Source organism: Heterodontus francisci, chromosome 22 (assembly GCF_036365525.1).
Source record: "Heterodontus francisci isolate sHetFra1 chromosome 22, sHetFra1.hap1, whole genome shotgun sequence".
Lineage (NCBI taxonomy): Eukaryota > Metazoa > Chordata > Chondrichthyes > Heterodontiformes > Heterodontidae > Heterodontus > Heterodontus francisci.
The window spans coordinates 47,780,133-47,803,372 of NC_090392.1; the positions used below are offsets into that span (position 1 = coordinate 47,780,133).

Below are 23,240 nucleotides of genomic sequence, written 5' to 3' on the forward strand. Positions count from 1 at the left end.
GAATTTACTTTTTACTAGTATGAACTTGTGTCCTCAGTTCACTCCTGCAATTTCCTTTAAGGTAGTAGTCAGGATTTATCTATCCCATTCTTGTCCCCCAGCAGTTGGTATCAGCACCACTGTCTTTTTCATAAATATTCATGACCTGGACTTAGCTATTGAGGGCATAATTTCAAAGTTTGCAGATGACACAATGTTTGGAAATGTAGTAAACATGGAGAATAGTTTCAGAGGGCACAGACAGACTGGTGAAATGGGCAGACACATGACAGATGAAATTTAATGCATAGATGTGTGAAGTGATGCATCTTAGAAAGAAAAATGAGGAGAGGAAATATCAATTAAACATTTTAAAGGGGCTGCAGAAACGAAGAGACGTGGAGGTGTATGTACACAGATCATCGATGGTGGCAGGACAAGTTGATGAAGTTACTATGGAAGCGTATGGGATCACTGGCTTTATAAATAGAGGTGTAGAGTGCAAAAACAAGGCCATTATACTAAAGCTTCATAAAACACTGGTTAGACCTCAAATGGTGCATTGGAATGTATTGTAATATAGGTGTTCAAAACTATGAATTCATAGAGTTTTGACAGACATGATAGGAGAGTCAGTAACCACGGATTTAAGGTAATAGGCTGAATGCCAGGGGATGAATGAGGAGATTTTTTTTAATGCGGCTAGCTGCTATGATTCGGAATGCACTTCCTGAAATAGTAGTGGAAGCAGATTCATTAGTAGCTTTCAAAAGGAAATTGGATTTATACCTGGGAAGGAAAAATGTATAGGGCAATGGAGAAAGAGCAGGGAAGAGGGAACAGTTGGATAGCTCTTTGGAAGAGCCAGGAAAGGCAGGATGGGCCAAATGGCTTTCTTCTGTGCTGTATGATTCTATGCTCCTAGTATTCTCAAAGATTTAATGATATAACAAAATCACACATAAACAATCCATATAGAATATGTAGCTGGGCAAAGTAACACTTGCTATAATAAAAGCAAAATACTGCAGATGCTAGAAATCTGAAATAAAAACAGAAAGTGCTAGAAATACTCAACAGGAAATACTCAGAAAGGTCACAGACCTGAAATGTTAACTCTGCTTCTCTCTCCACAGATGCTGCCAGACCTGAATATTTCCAGCACTTTGTTTTTATTATCACTTCTTATAAGTTGTGAACGACTTTGATCCTTATGCCTGCACCTTACTCATAGCACCCTCACTCCCTAAGCTAAGGATGAGCATTATTTTGGATCACAGGCGAGCATAACTAGGGTGAAAGGTTGGCAGGATCCCATCTCGAGCATGGTATCCGTACTTGGTCCAGCTCCGAGTTTCAACCTCAATTCATAATTAAATCAGAGTGAATATAGAATTATCAGGACAGTGGTGGAGATGTGATCAAAGGATTGGGGAAGGATCCAAGTCCAACTTTGGCTAATTTTATCTACGAAAGCTAAAATTTAAAGAGGGTTCCAGGGGCCGGAGAGCTAATGCTTTGTGACAACGTGAGAAAGTCAGCCTTGATACACCTTCTCCAGTAATGCATTGGCATTCGCATCAGAATCAAAATGCTGAAACCTCCAGGAATACACGGGACCAGAGTTGTCAATGATAATACCATCTGATGTATGTGGATATGTTTGTGGTTGTATGTTTATGTGGGTCTGTGAATGTGCGCGAGAAAAGGGGAGAGGAATTGAATTAGGTTGTGAAACATGAAGAGAAATTGTCAGAATGAAAACTCTTTCACTTTTAAACAATGTTTTTATCTGTTCTTCCCATCAGGCCATGCTTCCTCGTTCACCCTGCAACCTGAGGACAGAGTTGTGGTCGCAGGTCACCCGGTCACACTGTCCTGTGCGGTCGCAGGGTATCATGGGATTGTTCTGTGGACAAAGGACGGCCTGGGATTGGGGGTCGAGAAGCAGCTGCCAGGTAAGGAGTTCACACTGGCATCGGGCACCGAACCTACATGGCACAGTAAGGTGCTAACTACTGAAAGATGACATTCAGCTGCAGCCAATCACAGTCAGTAATCCAGAGTGTCATACCTCCGAACTGATCCAGACAGTTCTGCTGAGTTGATGAACTGTTGTGGAATGTTAGCATGCGGCGGATCATAAAGTGTTGTGTGTTTGGGATCCTGCTCACGACTCACCCACATTTGAGTTTCCTGAGGGAAAAATATCCCAAGCCCGGGGGAACAATGAGGGGGCGGTAGAGTTGCCAACTCTGGTTGGCTGTATTTCTAGAGGTTTCATCACCTTCCCCTGACATGTCCATCCTCACAGGGCACCAGCTTCCCACGCCAATTGGAAAGTAAAGGGACTTGCCATTACCCGATTGGGTAATTCTTGATTGTCATTCAAACAGCCTTTACTCCATTGCCAATACTTTCATCATTAATAAATAAATATTTAAAGAAATTGAAAATAAAACGCCATGTTTCAATGCCATATGAGTTTTCTCCTTCGGTTTGGTCACAGTAATGACCAGGAGATTAAGCTTTATTTAGGAGAGTCCAGGACATGCCAACCCTCTGGAAAAGGGGGAGTTGAATGAAGCAGTGGGAAGGGGGTATTGTAGGAGATGACGAGGGGGTGGAGGGTGTGCAGTTCCTACAGCCAATAAAGCTGAGGTTGACCCGATCAAATGAGCAGAGTTTACAGGTCAAACTGGGATGACTACAGAATAGGGTAACACATCAGCAATAGCTTAAGTTAGGGAGAATCAACCAGTAGCACAGTAATAGAACTCTAAACAAATCCTCCAGCTATGTGAACCTTTTTAATAGGCACACATTGCCTGATGTGCCCAATAATCGATGACTTAGTAATCATTCCTATTAAAACAACAAATTTTAATTAGTGTTTAGGGCAGTTTGCAGTTTCTGCCTAACATTATGACCCTGCAGGACTGAATAATGCCAATAGAAACCGTCAATGATAAGACTATACAGCAGAGTCGCACCAAGTGCTGGAAAGCAGATATTGGCACATTTCGCTCTGCTGCACCCTTCTAACTGATATTTACACTCAGGTTTTCTGCTGCTTGTGAACTGTTGTATGATTGCCTGAAAGAGTGATGCCCCTTTAAGATCTTACTATGCTAATGAACTATGTACCAGGACACAGTCATGTGACTCAAAGCCAGAGTCACTTTGCAACTGTAACACCCAGAGTAAGGTACTGTACTGTATAATAGTTTAGCTGTAATAAACCTGTTTGAAATCTTCAGCAAACTGGACTCCATGCATCCCATTTATGTTGCATCAGACAACATAAAGAATCCATTACATGGTGGTAGCCATGGGGAGAAGACAAAGTTTGAGGTTGATGACCGTGGTTAAAACAGCTCTGAAAACGACCTTTCCTACAGCCGGTAGAGGGAAAGTCAGACAAAAATTCTGGCTCAAACAGTGAAAAAAGAATTCACCTCAAGCTGTAGAAGACAGAGCTCAGAACGACAGGCTGCAAGTAAATCGGGTGAGTCATTGGTCCGACAGTTGAGGATACTGCTTTAAAAAAAAGCTTTGAAGGCTTTGAAGTCCTTCAAAAGATCTTTTTTTTTTCAAAAGCTCTGTGTAGAAAAAACAGGAAAGACCCAACCCCTTTCCCGAGCTGATCGTGGTCGGCGCCATTACAGGAGGCATCCGTTAGAAAAAATGCAGGAAAACCCAGATCACTTCAGAGCCTTCATCCACGCAGCCAAAGTTTAAAAAACATTAAACTCCTCAAGCATGAATAAGAGCTTCTATTCACGAAGCCACAAAAAACCATTAAAACCAGGCTAGCATGAAGAACATCAACAAACTCTAGTAACTAGTGAGCAGCTGTGTAAACAGAACAGGCTTAAGTGCTGGAAACAAGATTAACACACAGCACTAGCAAACACCTGCTCCTATCAATCAAAGCAGCTAGCATAAATAATAGAGACTCTCTTAAAGGAGAAACAGTGCAGAATCATGAGACAAATCTTAAAGCAAGTTTTAAAGCAAAAGAATAGCAGAAATATGGATACCAAATTTCCCAGCATTAACTGGAAGGCCTTGGATATTCTGTCTGAGTTCCAACTGTTCCAACAGAGAATGCAATTATGCTTTACAGACCAATTAATTGTAGAACCAGAAAACAGGCTGTAAAAATAATGATAGCAATTAGAAATGAGAGATTACACAGAATCAATACCTCTGGACTATCTGAAGAGGACCAGAAAGATGCTGCTAAGATATGGAAAGTGCTAGAAGATCAGCTCCGATTACAAGTGAATTTTAGAATTCATCGCCTGGAATTGAGGACCTACAGGAATCAATGGGCCAGTTCATCAGTAGATGCCATCTTAAGAAACAGAGCTGTCAAACCAAATAATGGAGCTTGTGATCATATTGGTATCCATTGAAGCATTTCAGAAAGATCTCTTGGGGAAAAAAAAAGGTCACAGCATTGATGCGATGCTGGTAATGGCAGGAAATACAAAGCCACTGTAGCTGGGCAACAGCACCTGCAAGCACTACGTGCAGCCAACAATATCAGCACCATAACCAGGTTGAAAAGAGCAAGCAAGCTGTGTGGTAAGTGCAGTCTGTCCCACTCACGGCGAAATTGCGCAGCATTTCGTGAACTGTGCAAGGCATGCAGTGCAAAAGGACACTGGGTCCGACTATGCAAGAAATCTGGCTGCAAAAACATGGCCAGAAGCTGCAACAGGACACAGGCAAACAGAAGACAGGCGCAGCAACAGGGTAACAGCAGCAAGGAGAGCGCCAGAGGCCTGTGTAAATGCAAGCCAATACACGAAGTACATAGCAAAACAGATCTGAGACAAGATTCAACAAGAAGTAATTCTCAGCCAGATGCGTTTCACATTATGAGCCTGACACATCACATTGATGAAGTCAAACAACTGGAAACTTTTGCCACTATTAACATCATGTGCCCAAAGAAAGCTGGCAAGCTTAAACTCGGGGTCAAGATTGACACGCTAGTGCAAATATCCTTCCAGTCCGAATCCTCAAAGATATGTACTGGAGTCATTGTAGATCAATGATACAACTAACAATTACCAAGCTATCTACATACAATGGGTTACCCATCTCTTGCAGTGGCACACTGACAATGCAATGCAACTATGGCAAGTCAGCATGGAAACCACAAACGTTCTATCTAGTAGACACGAGCGGACCAACAGTGGCAGGACTACCGGCGTGTAAGGACCTCACCTTCATAACCATCCATGAGGTCACCAAGGTACCCATTACTGCAGAAGAGACCAAAGAGAAATCTCCAAGGACTGGAACCTGCTCACGGACTCCGACCAACATCAAACGGTGCAGTCTGGAAGCCCAGTAACAGCACAAATATGCTGCGCCTTCACTTCTGCTTCCTAGCGAACTGCCAGCACCCCAATGAGCCAGAACGAACAGGTATCTCCATAAGGCCAAGTACTCCTCCCCTAACAAGTCCTCAACCTTGAGCCCAAGACTTGCAGATGTGGAGGATGAGGAGAGGCAAAGGGCACGCAATGTCCGGAAGAGGCAGAGGAGGAATGAGTTGAAGCATTGTCTGTTGGATCTTCAAGATGAGGTGCAGGAACTTTCCAAGAATGACAAGGCTTCAAAAGTGGTCAACTTGAGAAAAGCAACAGAGTATGTTAGCTGGCTGAAGGCAGAGCAACAGGAACGGAATGCAGAGAGGAGGAAACTTCAGAAAGAACAGCAACAGATGAGACACAAATAGCCCGAGCAAGAGTTGTCAAACCACCGAGACGATATATGGACTTTTGAGCCCCTATACTTGTAAATTTTATAATCTGTATTCCGTATAACTAATTCTGATGTTATCTAATGTTACGTGTTTTTACTTTTAGCACACAAGACTTATCTTTGGAAAGAAGTGGGATGTTGTATCTTTAAGAGTGATGTCCCTTTAACAGCTCAGTATGCTAATGAACTAAGTACCAGGATCTAGTCATGTAACGTGAAGCCAAAGTCACTCTGCAACTGTAACACCCAGAGTAAGGTTCTGCAAATAGTTAGCTCTGTACTGTATAACAGTTTAGTTGTAATGAATCTGTTTGGGATCTTCAGAAAACTGGACTCCACGCATCTCATTTATATTGCATCAGTCAACATAAAGAACTCATGACATGAACTAAACATTCCCCAGGACATGTAGAGCCATGCCCAGAGCTGTACTGAAAGTCATTTTGCTTGTTCCTTTCCTCTTGTAGGCTTTCCGCGTTACTCCATTGTGGGAGACCATGCAGCTGGTGAATATAGCCTCCGGATCGAGAAAGCAGAGCTTATTGATGATGCGGTGTACGAATGTCAAGCAACACACGCAGCCCTGCGATCCCAGCCAGCTCGGCTGACGGTACTGAGTAAGTCGATGACAATTCCAAACACATTGCGTGCACGTGCGTTATGTTTAGCTGCAGACTGCTGTATGCTGGAGCAGAGTATAAGTAAGTAGCCTGCTGTTTAGTCAGGAGGAGTTCAAAGGCAGTATTAAGAATCCAAATTGAAGCATCGGATCCAAGTTCCCTACCGTTACAGAACTTGAAAGTAATTTATTGCTCAGTTGCTTGGAGACCTGTCTGAAAAACCTGATAAGGCACTTTATAAACATAAGTCTTTTTATCCTCTACATATTTCAGTCTAATTTTAAAAATATCGTCAACGCATATCTCACACAAACTCTCTCACATGCACACATATCTACAAACAGGCACACACACGAATGTGCACGCACACGTACTCGTGGCTGTTCCTTCTTTCACTGAGCTGTCTTTCAATTATATTTTGTGATTCAATCTGAGTGCTGCAAATAGATACAAAACTAAGTAGGAGTCTACTTAAATCATGGAGGATTTGAACACTTTTCGAGTGTCTGCCACAGCATAAGTAGCAAAATTCACAGATGTTTCCCGGCTACCTTTATACAACAGAAACACAAAAGTATATTAATATTTCACCGCAAAAGTTTAGACGTACACATTTATGCTTACCTTCAGAAAACGGCTGTCTTCTTTGTTGAATGTTACCAGCAGTTGCAGCTGAACATCTTTAGCCTCTGGGGTGCAAATACTTGACTCTACTTTAAAATCGCATATTCTGCATCCATGGAATTTACTGGAATTGGAAGGCAGCACTTTGCCAACTTGGAGAGATAGGGAAAGCGATTGGAAAAATTGCCCCAAAGCTCAGTCACTTTTAAAAACACCCGGCACGCTGATGAAGGCCAAGTAACCAGCGCGTTCATTGTCGATGCATTTGCTTTCAACCAAAATGTGCTGTGCGTCATAAATATATGCACACTTGTTCAACCATTGTCACATGATCACATAAAGAAGGAAGTAATGTGATTTTGCATCACGATCGCCACAGAAAAGTTTTAAACAAAATGATATTGTTAGTATTCACATTTTATTTAGGATGATACTTCGAAGGGTAATTTTTTAACTTGTTGGAGAATCCTGCATTTCGCAATTTCTGTGAAATCGTTAATTGCATGGACCCCTAAACATAAACGACTGCACTCAAGACAATCTCAGTTTAGTTCAGCTTATAGTGCAGTGAACACAGAAGTCCTTGAAGCGGCCAACACCCCCAGCTTATACACACTACTGAGTCAGCGGCGCTTGAGATGGCTTGGCCATGTGAGCCGCATGGAAGATGGCAGGATCCCCAAAGACACATTGTACAGCGAGCTCGCCACTGGTATCAGACCCACCGGCCGTCCATGTCTCCGCTATAAAGACGTCTGCAAACGCGACATGAAATCGTGTGACATTGATCACAAGTCGTGGGAGTCAGTTGCCAGCATTCGCCAGAGCTGGCGGGCAGCCATAAAGACAGGGCTAAATTGTGGCGAGTCGAAGAGACTTAGTAGTTGGCAGGAAAAAAGACAGCGGTGCAAGGGGAGAGCCAACTGTGCAACAGCCCCGACAAACAAATTTCTCTGCAGCACCTGTGGAAGAGCCTGTCAATCCAGAATTGGCCTTTATAGCCACTCCAGGCGCTGCTTCACAAACCACTGACCACCTCCAGGCGCGTATCCATTGTCTCTCGAGATAAGGAGGCCCAAAAGAAAAGACAGAAAAAAAAAGAAGAAAGATAGTGCAGTGAACAAAAACTTGCAAGGGCGCTTCGAGTGTTGGTTACTCAAGGCGGCCTCACAGTGAGTGCTGCTTATTCAAGGGAGCCTCACTGTGAGTGCAGGTTAGTCAAGGGAGCCTCACAGTGAGTGCTAGTTAGTCAAGGCGGCCTCACAGTGAGCGCTAGTTAGTCAAGGGAGCCTCACAGGGATTGCTAGTTAGTCAAGGGAGCCTCACAGTCAGTGCTGGTTAGTCAAGGGAGTCTCACAGTGAGATCCAATTAGTCAAGGGAGCCTCAGTGATTGCTGGTTAGTCAAAGGAGCCTCACAGTGAGTGCTAGTTAGTCAAAGGAGCCTCACAGTGAGTGCTAGTTAGTCAAAGGAGCCTCACAGTCAGTGCTGGTTAGTCAAGTGGGCCTCACAGTGAGTGCTAGTTAGTCAAAGGAGCCACACAGTGAGTGCTGGTTAGTCAAGGGAGCCTCACAGTGAGTGCTAGTTAGTCAAGGGAGCCTCACAGTGAGATCTAGTTAGTCAAGGGAGCCTCACAGTCAGTGCTAGTTAGTCAAAGGAGCCTCACAGTGAGTGCTAGTTCGTCAAAGGAGCCACACAGTGAGTGCTGGTTAGTCAAGGGAGCCTCACAGTGAGTGCCAGTTAGTCAAGGGAGCCTCACAGTCAGTGCTGGTTAGTCAAGGGAGCCTCACAGTCAGTGCTGGCTAGTCCAGGAGACCATACAGTGAGTGCTAGTTAGTCAAAGGAGCCTCACAGTAAATGCTAGTTAGACAAGGGAACACCACAGTGAGTGCTGGTTAGACAAGGGGGGCTCACAGTGAGTGCTGGTTAGTCAAGAGAGCCTCACAGTGAGTGCTGGTTAGTCAAGGGAGCCTCACAGTGAGTGCCAGTTAGTCAAGGGAGCTTCACAGTGAGTGCTAATTAGTCAAGGGAGCCTCACAGTCAGTGCTGGTTAGTCAAGCGAGTCTCACAGTCAGTGCTGGTTAGTCAGGGGTGCCTCACAGTGAGTGCTAGTTAGTCAAGGGAGCCTCACAGTGAGTGCTAGTTAGTCACGAGAGCCTCACCGTGAGTACTAGTTAGTCCAGAAGGCCTCACACTGAGTGCTGGTTAGTCAAGAAGGCCTCACAGTGAGTGCTGCTTATTTAAGGGAGCCTCACAGGGAGTGCTGGTTAGTCACGAGAGCCTCACAGTGAGTGCTGGTTAGATAAGGGGGGCTCACAGTGAGTGCTGGTTAGTCAAGAGAGCCTCACAGTGAGTGCTGGTTAGTCAAGGGAGCCTCACAGTGAGTGCCAGTTAGTCAAGGGAGTCTCACAGTCAGTGCTGGTTAGTCAAGGGAGCCTCACAGTCAGTGCTGGCTAGTCCAGGAGACCATACAGTGAGTGCCAGTTAGTCAAAGGAGCCTCACAGTAAATGCTAGTTAGACAAGGGAACATCACAGTGAGTGCTGGTTAGACAAGGGGGGCTCACAGTGAGTGCTGGTTAGTCAAGAGAGCCTCACAGTGAGTGCTGGTTAGTCAAGGGAGCCTCACAGTGAGTGCTAATTAGACAAGGGAGCCTCACAGTCAGTGCTGGTTAGTCAAGCGAGTCTCACAGTCAGTGCTGGTTAGTCAGGGGTGCCTCACAGTGAGTGCTAGTTAGTCAAGGGAGCCTCACAGTGAGTGCTAGTTAGTCACGAGAGCCTCACAGTGAGTACTAGTTAGTCCAGAAGGCCTCACACTGAGTGCTGGTTAGTCAAGAAGGCCTCACAGTGAGTGCTGCTTATTTAAGGGAGCCTCACAGGGAGTGCTGGTTAGTCACGAGAGCCTCACAGTGAGTGTTGGTTAGTCAAGGGAGCCTCACTGTGAGTGCTGGTTAGTCAAGAGAGCCTCACAGTGAGTGCTAGTTAGTCAAAGGATCCTCACAGTGAGTGCTAGTTAGTCAAAGGAGCCTCTCAGTGAGTGCTAGTTAGTCAAAGGAGCCTCACTGTTAGTGCTGGTTAGTCAAAGGAGCCTCACAGTCAGTGCTGGTTAGTCAAGTGGGCCTCACAGTGAGTGCTAGTTAGTCAAAGGAGACACACAGTGAGTGCTGGTTAGTCAAGGGAGCCTCACAGTGAGTGCCAGTTAGTCAAGGGAGCCTCACAGTCAGTGCTAGTTAGTCAAGGGAGCCTCACAGTCAGTGCTGGTTAGTCCAGGAGGCCATACAGTGAGTGCTAGTTAGTCAAAGGAGCCCCACAGTAAATGCTAGTTAGACAAGGAAACATCACAGTGAGTGCTGGTTAGTCAAGGGGGGCTCACAGTGAGTGCTGGTTAGTCAAGAGAGCCTCACAGTGAGTGCTAGTTAGTCAAGAGAGCCTCACAGTGAGTGTTGATTAGTCAAGGGAGCCTCACAATGAGTGCCAGTTAGTCAAGGGAGCTTCACAGTGAGTGCTAGTTAATCAAGGGAGTCTCACAGTCAGTGCTGGTTAGTCAGGGGACCCTTACAGTGAGTGCCAGTTTGTCAAGGGTGCCTCATAGTGAGTGCTAGTTAGACAAGGGAGCCTCACAGTGAGTGCTAGTTAGTCAAGGGAGCCTCACAGTCAGTGCTGGTTAGTCAAGGGAGTCTCACAGTCAGTGCTGGTTAGTCAGGGGGTCCTCACAGTGAGTGCTAGTTAGTCAAGGGAGCCTCACTGTCAGTGCTGGTTAGTCCAGGAGGCCATACGTGAGTGCTAGTTAGTCAAAGGAGCCTCACAGTGAATGCTAGTTAGACAAGGGAACATCCCAGTGAGTACTGGTTAGGCAATGGGACCTCACATTAAGTGCTGGTTAGTCAAGAGAGCCTCCCAGTGAGTGCTAGTTAGTCAAGAGGGCTTCACAGTGAGTGCTGGTTAGTCAAGGGAGCCTGACAGTTAGTGCTGGTTAGTCACGAGAGCCTCACAGTGAGTGCTAGTTAGTCAAGAGGGCCTCACAGTGAGTGTTGGTTAGTCAAGAAGGCCTCACAGTGAGTGCTGCTTATTCAAGGGAGCCTCACTGTGAGTGCTGCTTAGTCCAGGGAGCCTCACTGTGAGTGCTGGTTAGTCAAGGGAGCCTCACAGTGAGTGCTAGTTAGTCAAGGGAGCCTCACAGTGAGTGCTAGTTAGTCAAGGCGGCCTCACAGTGAGTGCTAGTTAGTCAAGGGACTCTCACAGTCAGTGCTGGTTAGTCAAATGAGTCTCACAGTCAGTGCTGGTTAGTCAGGGGAGCATCACAGTGAGTGCCAGTTAGTCAAGGGAGCCTCACAGTGAGTGCCAGTTAGTCACGAGAGCCTCACAGTGAACACTAGTTAGTCAAGAAGGCCTCACACTGAGTGCTGGTTAGTCAAGAAGGCCTCACAGTGAGTGCTGCTTATTTAAGGGAGCCTCACAGGGAGTGCTGGTTAGTCACGAGAGCCTCACAGTGAGTGTTGGTTAGTCAAGGGACCCTCACTGTGAGTGCTGGTTAGTCAAGGGAGCCTCACAGTGAGTGCTAGTTAGTCAAGGGAGCCTCACAGGGATTGCTAGTTAGTCAAGGGAGCCTCACAGTCAGTGCTGGTTAGTCAAAGGAGCCTCAAAGTGAGCGCTGGTTGGTCAAGGGAGCCTCACAGTGAGACCTAGTTAGTCAAGGGAGCCTCAGTGATTGCTGGTTAGTCAAGGGGGCTTCACAGTCAATGCTGGTTAGTCAAGGGAGCCTCACAGTGAGTGCTAGTTAGTCAAAGGAGCCTCACAGTGAGTGCTAGTTAGTCAAAGGAGCCTCACTGTTAGTGCTGGTTAGTCAAAGGAGCCTCACAGTCAGGGCTGGTTAGTCAAGTGGGCCTCACAGTGAGTGCTAGTTCGTCAAAGGAGACACACAGTGAGTGCTGGTTAGTCAAGGGAGCCTCATAGTGAGTGCCAGTTAGTCAAGGGAGCCTCACAGTCAGTGCTAGTTAGTCAAGGGAGCCTCACAGTCAGTGCTGGTTAGTCCAGGAGGCCATACAGTGAGTGCTAGTTAGTCAAAGGAGCCCCACAGTAAATGCTAGTTAGACAAGGAAACATCACAGTGAGTGCTGGTTAGTCAAGGGGGGCTCACAGTGAGTGCTGGTTAGTCAAGAGAGCCTCACAGTGAGTGCTAGTTAGTCAAGAGAGCCTCACAGTGAGTGTTGGTTAGTCAAGGGAGCCTCACAATGAGTGCCAGTTAGTCAAGGGAGCTTCACAGTGAGTGCTAGTTAATCAAGGGAGTCTCACAGTCAGTGCTGGTTAGTCAAGGGAGTCTCACAGTCAGTGCTGGTTAGTCAGGGGACCCTTACAGTGAGTGCCAGTTTGTCAGGGGAGCCTCATAGTGAGTGCTAGTTAGTCAAGGGAGCCTCACAGTGAGTGCTAGTTAGTCAAGGGAGCCTCACAGTGAGTGCTGGTTAGTCAAGGGAGTCTCACAGTCAGTGCTGGTTAGTCAGGGGGGCCTCACAGTGAGTGCTAGTTAGTCAAGGGAGCCTCACTGTCAGTGCTGGTTAGTCCAGGAGGCCATACGTGAGTGCTAGTTAGTCAAAGGAGCCTCACAGTGAATGCTAGTTAGACAAGGGAACATCCCAGTGAGTACTGGTTAGTCAATGGGACCTCACATTAAGTGCTGGTTAGTCAAGAGAGCCTCCCAGTGAGTGCTAGTTAGTCAAGAGGGCTTCACAGTGAGTGCTGGTTAGTCAAGGGAGCCTGACAGTTAGTGCTGGTTAGTCACGAGAGCCTCACATTGAGTGCTAGTTAGTCAAGAGGGCCTCACAGTGAGTGTTGGTTAGTCAAGAAGGCTTCACAGTGAGTGCTGCTTATTCAAGGGAGCCTCACTGTGAGTGCTGCTTAGTCCAGGGAGCCTCACTGTGAGTGCTGGTTAGTCAAGGGAGCCTCACAGTGAGTGCTAGTTAGTCAAGGGAGCCTCACAGCAAGTGCTAGTTCATGAGTCTCACTGTAATTGCTGGTTAGTAACCAGCACTAACATTGTTCATTGTTTTGTGTTGTACAAAGTAGCAGCAAACCTCTAAGAATGAACCATTAATACTGTCAGGACTGTTTCCTGTCAGTGGACCCAAAAGCTTAAAAATTGTAATAACACTGTGCAGAAACTGTGTTGCGGTATTAGGAAGGAATTTGTCAGCGGGCAAAGCAGCTTGTCATGAATCCATTAGCGCTGCCGATATGAGTAAATCCCAGTGTTGTTTCAACGCTCGTGTTATGTCTGTAAATGGAGATGTTGTCACTGGAGTCTGAGATCTGGTTTCTCTGTACAGATCTCCCAGCAGATTCTTTGGCACGTGCCATCATTTCTGTCAAGAAAAAACCCCTTGATGACTCAATGTGGTTCTGAACCTTGAAATAGGAAGGTGCCAGGTTTGGCCCTGGTCTGTGTTGAGTTAGCTGATTTGAACTAGAACAGCAGTGGGAGTGCCCCAGTTAGCCTCAGTGTCCTTGCTTGCTATCCTGATCCCTGCAGGAAATTGCCCCTCTGTTTTTTTGGGTGATTACTGGGGATCAGGACAGCTTCAGATGTCCCCCAATGATTTCATACCAGATCTGTTATTTTCCCCACAATTTTCCCCTTTCATTTCCTGAAGGTGGCATTTAGGTTTAGCTCTTTAGGCACAGAAAACCCTCAGATACCTCACCTAAGAGTCATCACGCAATTTGACTGTGGGAGTCCTCATTGCTGAGCATGATCCTGTTTTCACCCAACTTCCACATACCTACACTTTGCAGCAAGACAGTTGAGGGATGATGATCAGAAATAGGAACCCTAGATATATTTTTCTCCTGCTTTTCTCAGGGTACTGTGGTGGAGTCCATGGTTGCAATGCTTGTTTTTTTTTAAGACCCTAAATGAGATGGAAACTAGAATTGAAACAGAAACCAAAACTGAAGCAGAAGCCGGAAAAACGTCACATTGGAACCAGATAAAAGGAGACAGACCAGGCTGATCAGGTAAGAGCGTAGTACTGTTCAGCAGAAGAAAGTGAAGACTGAATCCTGGAGCAGTTTCTGTTACTTAAAGTAGCCAACTAACCAGACTCAGCCATATAGTGTGCAGGTTGTCACTAAAGAACTCGATTCAGGGAAGACTGGTAAATCCAAGCATCAAGACTGTCGTGAGCAGAGCTGAGGAGGCTCTGGAGAAATGCGCTTTGTGGTGAAGACCGCACCCATGGAGTTCTGATTGAGAGGGAACTGCTGTTGGAAGAAGAACAGCAGCTAAATCCTTAAAGAAAAGAGCTGAAAATCTACCTGAGGACCTTTAAAGTTGTGAAGAACTGTGTGACTGTAATTGTTGCCATATATGCTGGGTGGGCTGCCCAGTGAAACAGTGAGACCCATCTCTGTTGTATCTGATAGTTGAGGTGTAAATTATAATATATATATTGACCGTGATCTGTCTGTTGCTTCATGTTTGATTTAATTCTTTAGTTGTTGGTGGTCTCCACGGGGACCATATCATTACACAATGGCAAATTGTACCCTCTCCACACCCGACTACCACTCCAGCGAAGGCCAAGGCCCAAAGCTGGATCCCGCTTTTGGAAGAAAGAAAATTAAGTAACTTGAGCAAGCAAACTAGAAACAGTATTCAGGACTCTGGCAAGATTAAAAAGAAATCGAATAAGTGTGACAAGATAAATCAAGTAGGGACATTTAGCTTACACCAAGCTTGGAATTTAAAAGCTTATAGAGTATTGGAGGAAGGAGCAAAATGGTTCCACAATGTTCTAAGGTGTTGAGAATGATTGTGTTTATGTAGAAGATAGTCAGATGAGTCTGGATTTTAACTGTGAGGTTGTAGGGAGACAGAGGAGGAGGAGGGACCTGAATGGGTTGGAAGGGCTAAGTTGCAATCAGCAATGAGCATCATAGTATTGATGAAAGAGAGAAAGGCAAGGAAGGTAATTGGATGAGTTCCTACCTGTAGATAACAGTGCACAAATGTTGGTGGAGTTTTGGAGGACGTGTCTCCTGGAACTTGTTGGATCCCTTTCAATGGTCAAAGAGGAAGTTCCCAGCTTTTCTTCCTGAATTGGGTCAGGATTTTTTCCCTTTTTTTAACTCTCTCAGGAAATTATGAGGCTATTGGGGGCAGTGCTGTGGTGATGAAAGTCAAGGTGTTAAGTAGCACCATAATGGTATGGGATGGTCTTGATGGACCAGCTGGTCTCCCCCTGTCCCTCATTTTTATATGTTCATAAGTGTATGTCCCTATGTTAGGACAGAGAGAAAAAGGTTGGAGTCTGGAGGTGAGAGAGGTATCATCAGTCATTTGATGGGCTCCTTTTCATTCTACCCAGGAGTGTGAGAGAGGTTTCACGAGAGCCTCCCACAAAGAGGGGCAGGATTGAGATCTTGAAGAACTTGAATGCTGCTGATTATTGTAACAACCTAGTTGGTGCAGGAGACTCCTTCAGGAGAAGCCAGCCCTACCCAGCCTGACCTACAACTAATCCTGATGCCCAATGAGGTGGCCTAGCAAGTCACTCAACAAGCGCTATGCAAGAAGGCCCACCATCACCTCAGGGTAACTAGAAAAAGTTGCTTCGTCAGATAATGTCACCAAAAACAGCTTCAACGGTCATTCGTCCCTTTACGGTCAATGAGATCTTGCTTTGTGTAAGTCAGTTGCTGTGCTTGCCTATATAACAACAGTGACTAGAAGCCAATGTTAATTGCCTGTAAAGTGATGATGTTCTGAAGTTGTGATCAGGGGATTTATAAATGCAAATTCTTTCTTTCTGTGACTAGACTCAGGCTTCCTTCCCTTCTGGTTAAGTGCATCGCCTTGACTCATCTATCACTGCAACCCTGTGACGGTTCTCGAGGGGAAAGACAGCGCAATGCTATTTGTAACATTGGGTAGGATTATTTGTAAATGTTATTGCTTTGGATCTGATCTGATTTCCTACCGAAGACCACTTCAGTTTCACTCCAGTGCCCTGCTTAGCCAAGGGGCTGGTGTCAGTTAATACATTTAGTTCATTCCCATCTCAGAATGCCAGGGTGACTCTCTTTAATTTTCTTTGGGGTTACCTTTGTAGATGCAACCAGGAAATCTGACCTCCTGTGTGCACAGGCTATGCTGTAATTTCTTCCTCAGTTTAACCTTCACTGACTTCATCTGATGCACTTGCTTTCCAAAGGTGTCGGGAGCACATACCCGGGAATTCGAACGGCAGAGGTCAGCATGAATTTCCAGGATGGAATTCCAGCTAGAATTCGCACTGTCGGTGCCTAAAGCTGGAAGTGTAACCCTGTGAAATCCACCCTGGTCTAATCAAGACTTTATTATGTATATATGTACTCTGCATTTCCTCATTAGGCATGGCGTGTGTTTCTCAGGAAGCAGCACTACACATTGTGCAAAGCAAATTACTGCAGATGCTGAAAACCTGAAACAGAAACAGGAAATGCTGGAAATAATCAGCAGGTCAGGCAGCACCTGTGGAGAGAGAAGCAGAGTTAACGTTTCAGGTTGTTGGCCTTTCTTCAGAACTGGCAAAGGTTAGAAGTGTAATAGGTTTTGAGCAAGTGAAAGGGGGGAGGGGTGGAAGAAGAAAGGGTGGAGGGCAGGAGACATTAAATGGCAAAAGATTCATGGTACAAAGCCGAAGAAGGGTCACTGACCCGAAACGTTAACTCTGCGTCTCTTTTCACAGATGCTGCCAGACCTGCTGAGTGGTTTCAGCATTTCTTGTTTTTATTTCAGATTTCCAGCATCCGCAGTATTTTGCTTTTATTAAAGAAATAACAGATGTGTCTGCATAAGGTGTAGATGGCAGGATAGCAGCCATCTGAACACAAAGGAGAGGGACTGAGAAAGAAACACATTGTCATTCTTCTTGTAGTGACCCTTCCTCCCTTTCTTTCTGTTTGAGAGATCATCCTCCTGGTTCGAGAGGCAAATCTATTTCTCTTGACCCTTCACTCTTAATTAGCTTGCCTCTCCTCACTTGGCTGCCTCCCAGATTGGCTCCCTCTTGGTTTTCTATGAGGCTGCTTGTCCTTATCGCCTTCAAGCAATCTGCCTTGCTGCTGCATCCGTAATGTTGCCTGACCATTTTATGGGGAGTGCTTTTAACTCCTTCGATGTTGCCTATTCTCCTACACTGGCGATAAAGCTAAGGAATAAGCGCAGTGACCAATGATTACTTCTCCTTACACCAATCTTCTGACAATCCAACCCTCCCAGTGAGAAAATGGGGCCCATTGGGAGTGCATTGTGGAATATCGCAGCCTGTGAACAGATGATTATGGTGAAGCCCCAAATTCAAGCATTGGATTAGACGTTCACCCAGTTAGTTGTTGCCTTCTATGTTTTCTGATAACAGACTTTATTTACACTGCCATATTTAATTTAAAAAAAACTTCCTTTAGTGGCATCCCAAACGGCCAGGGTGGAATGGGGCTTTTTTGTGCCGCAAGTTGATATGACCGGGAAGGCACTGCCTGACAGGATAGCGGAAGCAGATTCAATAGTAGCTGCAAAAGGAAATTGGATAAATACTTGAAAAGGAAAAAATTATTATACGGCTGTGGGGATAGAGCAGGGGAATGGACGAACTGGATTGCTGTTTCAAAGAGCCTGCACAGGCACAAGGGGTGGAATGGCCTCCTCTATGCCATATAATTCTATGAACTGAACCACATGGATCAGGAAGGATTCATTTTCGATGCCTGTGTTTGGACGGTGGTGGGCTGGAAATCAGCCAGTTTCTACTCCTTGTTGTAATATAATGGCTCCATCTTGAATCCTTCATCTTGGCTCAGTTGGGAGCCACTGAGTCGGAACATTTTTGGGTCCAAAATTTGTAACCAGGATCTGAATCCTTCATCTAGATTCACACCTCAGTGCAGTGCTGGGGCAGTGCTGCACAGTTGGTGACATTAAACCCAAGGCTTCGATCTGTCTGTCCTGGTGGCTGAACTGGGTGTAAAAAATCTCATGACACGACCGGATGAGCAGGGAATTCTCCCAGTGTCCAGATACAACATTTCTCACACAACCAACACCACCAAAAAACAGATTGATTGGTCATTCATCTCATTTATTCTTTGTGGCCTCTTGCTGTGCATTAGTTGGCTTCTGCACGTTCCCACATGACATCAACACCGCGATTCAATCTGATTTGTTATATCCGAAGGGCAATGGGACTTTCTGAGAGATGTGATCAGGCTGTATATCAATGACTCTTTTTACTAGCAACAAAGACTTGGAATTTCCTCAGAGCTGCTCCTGCTCCTCCTCCGTAAGGGTTTACACCTCACTTCCAACAAAGCTGCAGAGTGAGTTCGAGTTCGAGGAAATTTCTGGCCAAAGTATATGGCTCTCCAGATCACCTTCTTTCAAATCTCAGTAGTTCTCCAAACAATTATCTTTTCTTGCGTTTCTGACTTTGTCTCTGAACAGCTTATTTATGCAGAGGTGAAAAGCAGTTCCCACTTACCCCAGTTTACCTGGAGCTCTGTGCAACACATTCACTCCTGAGACCTGTCTGGGACCTTCAGACATGGGGTCACACATCAAAGAGGGCTGTCAGCAGGCAGATAGCTGGCTGTCGTCCATCTGGCGAGTAGCCCTGCTATTTATGTTGGCGATGTGTTTATGAAACACTCTCACTTGTAGTTCATTTGTTTTTCAGCTGTGCAGAAAAATTTCCGTGTGATGTTGGCAATGTCTGATACAATATTCACCTGTTAACAGTTTCCTTCATGAGACTAGTGTTGCACCCTTGAGGTAATCCCAAGTGTTACTCTGCTCCCCCAGGCTTCCCTCAGTACTATCTGTGCTTCTCCAATGCTCTTGTGTTCCTCATGCAGTCCCAGCGACTACTTCCAGCCCTAAGGCCACCATTACTTCCCTAGGGCCTTTTGTTTTGGTTTATTTTAAATTTCCTGTCTTCGGTGAAACTTTGCTTGACTCCAGCACAGGTCCCAGGCACCACCTCAATCAGAAAGATTGAGCTTCGGAATGTTAACAGAATTTGGATGAATTTCCTGAGGTTTGCTTACGTGGTGTCTACAAATGTCATTGCATTTGCCTCATAAAGGTTGGGTCCCCTATTGGTGAGAACCTTTGCTCATGGTTTCACATTAGATTGTACCAGAAGTTCCAATAACCAGGAGGGCTCCCGTGAGCGGGTGAAGGGGGCAGACCAGAGGTGGCAGGCACTTGGATTCCACCAGTAACTAATAATAATTGACTGTATTTCCTTCAATAATCAATAGTAATACTGCTGACACTCAGAAACTCACCCCATCTTTCCCCAAACTCCTGGCGGTTTCTCCACCAGCCAATCCTATTTCCAGTCATCCTTAAATGGGGGATGTCTGTCCATGATGGTGAGGGTAGGGGATGGTCACTGAACCAGAGGCTTTTCTGCAGCAACAGCCAGTGAAATCATGGAGTTGGGGGTGGGGGAAGCATGGGGCGAGGCTCCGAGAAGATATGGAAGGAGCAAAGTTCCAGCATCTGTCCCTGTGAGATTCATGCCCCAGACCGGTGACTGCCAGTTGAAATTCTCTAATTAAGTTCTGTCAAAGATCATCTGTTAGCATTAAACCTTTCACATCCAATAGGCCTACTGCTATTTGTTTAAAAAGAAGTCTTACATTGTAACATGATAGCAGTTTCTGACAGAAGACCTTCGGTCCATTTAGTCCTCACTCGGGGTATTTCTAATAACCCTGAATTCCATTGGTTGACTGGAATCTGCCTTGTTCATTTATGAAACCAGTAAGAGGTTACCATAAGAGGCACTTCCAGTTCCTTTGAATCCCTCTCCATCCTCTCCTGACCATTTCATTGCCATTCCTGCCCTTCCCACCCATTTGATTAATTTTATTCAGTGCTGCTTTTACTCAGGGATCATTTGTCTGTCCCTCTTGGGTCATGTGTCATTCCCCTTATATGGCAATGGTATGGCGACCTTCCTCCCGCATCTGCTGCTCTGGAGTCAAATGCCTCGTGGTACAATAAATATAACGGAGTGACCCACCTTTCAGCATGCACTCATTTCCTGATCTGTTTCCCTTCAGTTTTTTTGCCCTCCTCTTTGGAAGGTTCTGACTCTTGATCGGTTGTAGTTATGCAGGCTGTGGCTATTCTACAGCCCGTGCCTCGGTGGTCACTTTCCAGTCTATACCCACGTGGTCATTGCTCATATGTTCAGCTTGACCGCCACTGTCCTCTTTAGAAAGCCCACCTTTGATCTGTTCATTCGCTCTTACTACAGCTTCATTCTCTCACTTCCCACTGCTCTATGCTCCTTGAACCGCCCAACTTCAGGTGCTTCTCTCCCAAAACTCCCTTTCTCCCAGCACAGAAACTGTCCAAATCACAGAAGGTGCCCTTTGTGAGTGTAACTGCATGTGTTATCCCTCTCTGTGCTCTATGATCTTTCTGTGACATTTCGCAAGTTGTCCGTGCTAATCATAGAATCATAGACTCATACAGCACAGAAGGAGGTCATTGTACCTGTGCCAGCTCTCTGAAAGAGCTATCCAATTCTCTTCTGAAAGTTGCTATTAAATTTGCTTCCACTAACCTTTCAGGCAATACATTGCAAATCATAACAACTCACTGCATAAACAAAGTTTTTTATCTCCCTCCGGCTTCTTTTGACAATTATTTTAAACCAACCAACACCTAAAAAGCAGATTATCTGGTCATTTTATCTCATTGCTGTTTGTGGGAATTGCTGTCTTGCATATTGACTGCCCCATTTCCTACATTACAACAGTGACTACACTTCAAATGTACTTCATTCTCTCTAAAGCTCTTTGAGGTGTCCTGAGTTTGTGAAAGGTGCTATAGAAATGCAAGTTATTTTTTTTCTTCTTAACCTCCAGTGAGCATCTCCCTATTGTGAAGTGGTTGAAATTGGAAATTGAGTAAAGTGAGCATTACCAGAGTGGTACAGTTAGATAGAGTTCCCTTCTCAAAATATAGAGCAGCCTTGGTATGCCATAGAAACATGCTGCCAGATCTGGATCTATTGCTGTGATGTGTATCACCGCTGCATCACATGGCCTGGCAGAACCTTTCTCTGCAACATTCAGTCGCTCTCGAAGTTTGGTACTGCTGTCAGGGTGGTATTATGATGTGTTTTACCATGCAAGAGGGTTATTGTGATGGACAGGCCCCTGCCAAGGAGGTGCCGTATTTCTTTTGTAAAATATAGTTGTGCCGACTCCTTTTATTGCTCTGTATGGTGGAGAATTGCTAACATAGCCGGCACTCCAAATCGACTGCTTAAGTTGCTCTTGAATAAGGTGGTAAATCTTGAATTTTAATGCTCTTGTTGAAGCTAATGGTAATTATAAGGCCTATATAAGAATGGATGCTGCATAAAGCCAGCTACAAGTGGCCATTAATTCAATGGGAAAACTAGTGTCTCTAAAGAGCAATGGCTGAGAGGCAGAGATAGTTCATTTATTTCAATCAAGTTGAATAGGAGTGTCTGCTCTGAAGGCTCAAGTGCTACCTGTGAACTGGAGAGGCGTTTGTATCAAGGCCACTAATCTGGGGTTTGTGCAATCCCCAAAACACTGGCAATTCCAGAATTGTGTGTAACTGAAATTTGATTTACTTGGTCAGTGTAAATCTGTGGCCCGTACTTATTAAATGCTAAACGTGTTCTCAATGACACTAAACATCAAGGAGGAAAGACAAAATGATTCTTCTCTCACCTCCAGCCAGTTAAGTGGAGCTAATGGAGAAGCACAGATCATGAGATCTCCTATCAGCAATGTAGTCTGATTTCTCCAATTAATGACTGTATGTCATTGGAAGTGGAGCCAGCCATTCAATGAGTGATGAAGAAAGCAAGAGCTTGGATTTTTAAGAGCTTTACAGAACTTCAGGACATCCCAAGGCACTTTATAATGAATGAAGCACTGCTAAAGAAATGTAGTCACTATTGTAATGTAGGAAGTGTAGCAGTCAATTTGCACTCAGCAAGCTCCCAGAAACTGCAATGTGATAATGATAATGAACAGATAATCTGCTTTTTTTCAGTGATGGGAGTTGAATGATAGTGGTGGTGGGAAAGCTTTTAGAGACGATAATTCAGGACAAAATTAAGTTACTTGGACAAGTGTGGAATAATTGAGCAATACCAGCACAGATTTGTTAAAAGCAAATCGTGATTAACTAACTTGCTTGAATTTTTTGATGAGGTAACAGAGAGGATTGGTGAGTGTAATGCGATTGATGTGGTGTACTTGGCTTCTAAAAAGCATTTGAAAAGTGCCACATAATAGACTTGCCAGCAAAGTTGAATCCGTGGAAGACAAGGGGTAGTAGCAGCCTGGATACAAAGTTAACTGAGGAATAGAAAATGGAGAGTAGAGGTGAACAGTTGTTTTTCAGGCTGGAGAAAGGTGTACAGTGGTGGTCCCCAGGGATCACAACTAGGACTACTGCTTTTCCTGATATATATTAATCATCTGGACTTAGGTGTACACGGCAAAATTTCAAAATTTGCAGATGACACAAAACTTGGAAGTATTGTGAACTGTGAGGAAGATAGTGATCGACTTCAAGCGAGCATAGAAAGGCAGGTGGAATGAGTGAGCAGGTGGCAGATGAAATTTAATGCAGACAAGTACAAAGTGGTGCATTTTGGTAGGAATAATGAGGAGAGGCAATATAAAGGGTGCAATTCTAAGGGGGTTTAGAAAGACCTGGGGCTTTATAGGCAGAAATCATTGAAGGTGGCAGGCAGGTTGAGAAAGTGGTTAAAAAGGCATACGTGACCCTGGGCTTTATAAATAGAAGCACAGGGATGAATTTTAAGAAACCAATGCAAATGGGAACAGAGACGTGGGGGGGAGGGGGGTGGGGGGGGTACATAGAATTGGGATGGAAGACGTTGGACGGGAAGTCCGATGTCTTGCATCCTTTCCGCATTTTACCGCCCGCAGCCGACGTGGAGTGTGGATTTCACACATCCACGCAGTGGGAAGGCAGTTAAGGTATTTAAGAGCCTAATTGAAAGCAATTTTACTCACAGGGTCAGATTTAACTGATGGCGAACGGTAACCACTGGGCTTCAGATCCTTGTCTGGAGTATTGCGTGCAGTTCTGGTCACCGCATTATAGGAAGGATGTGGAAGCTATGGAAAGGGTGCAGAGGAGATTTACTAGGATGTTGCCTGGTATGGAGGGAA

At 45.2% G+C, this 23,240-nt stretch overlaps 1 protein-coding gene across 1 annotated transcript in view; it reads left to right on the forward strand.

Moving 5' to 3' along the window:
- Window positions 1-290: 290 nt before the first annotated feature.
- LOC137381558 (kin of IRRE-like protein 3) overlaps window positions 291-23,240 on the forward strand; it is a 252,294-nt gene continuing 229,344 nt past the window's right edge. Inside the window, exons 1-3 of the mRNA XM_068054252.1 lie at window positions 291-471; window positions 1,788-1,937; window positions 6,231-6,380. Coding sequence (XP_067910353.1) covers window positions 291-471; window positions 1,788-1,937; window positions 6,231-6,380 — 481 coding nt within the window. The remainder of the gene's footprint in view (window positions 472-1,787; window positions 1,938-6,230; window positions 6,381-23,240) is intronic.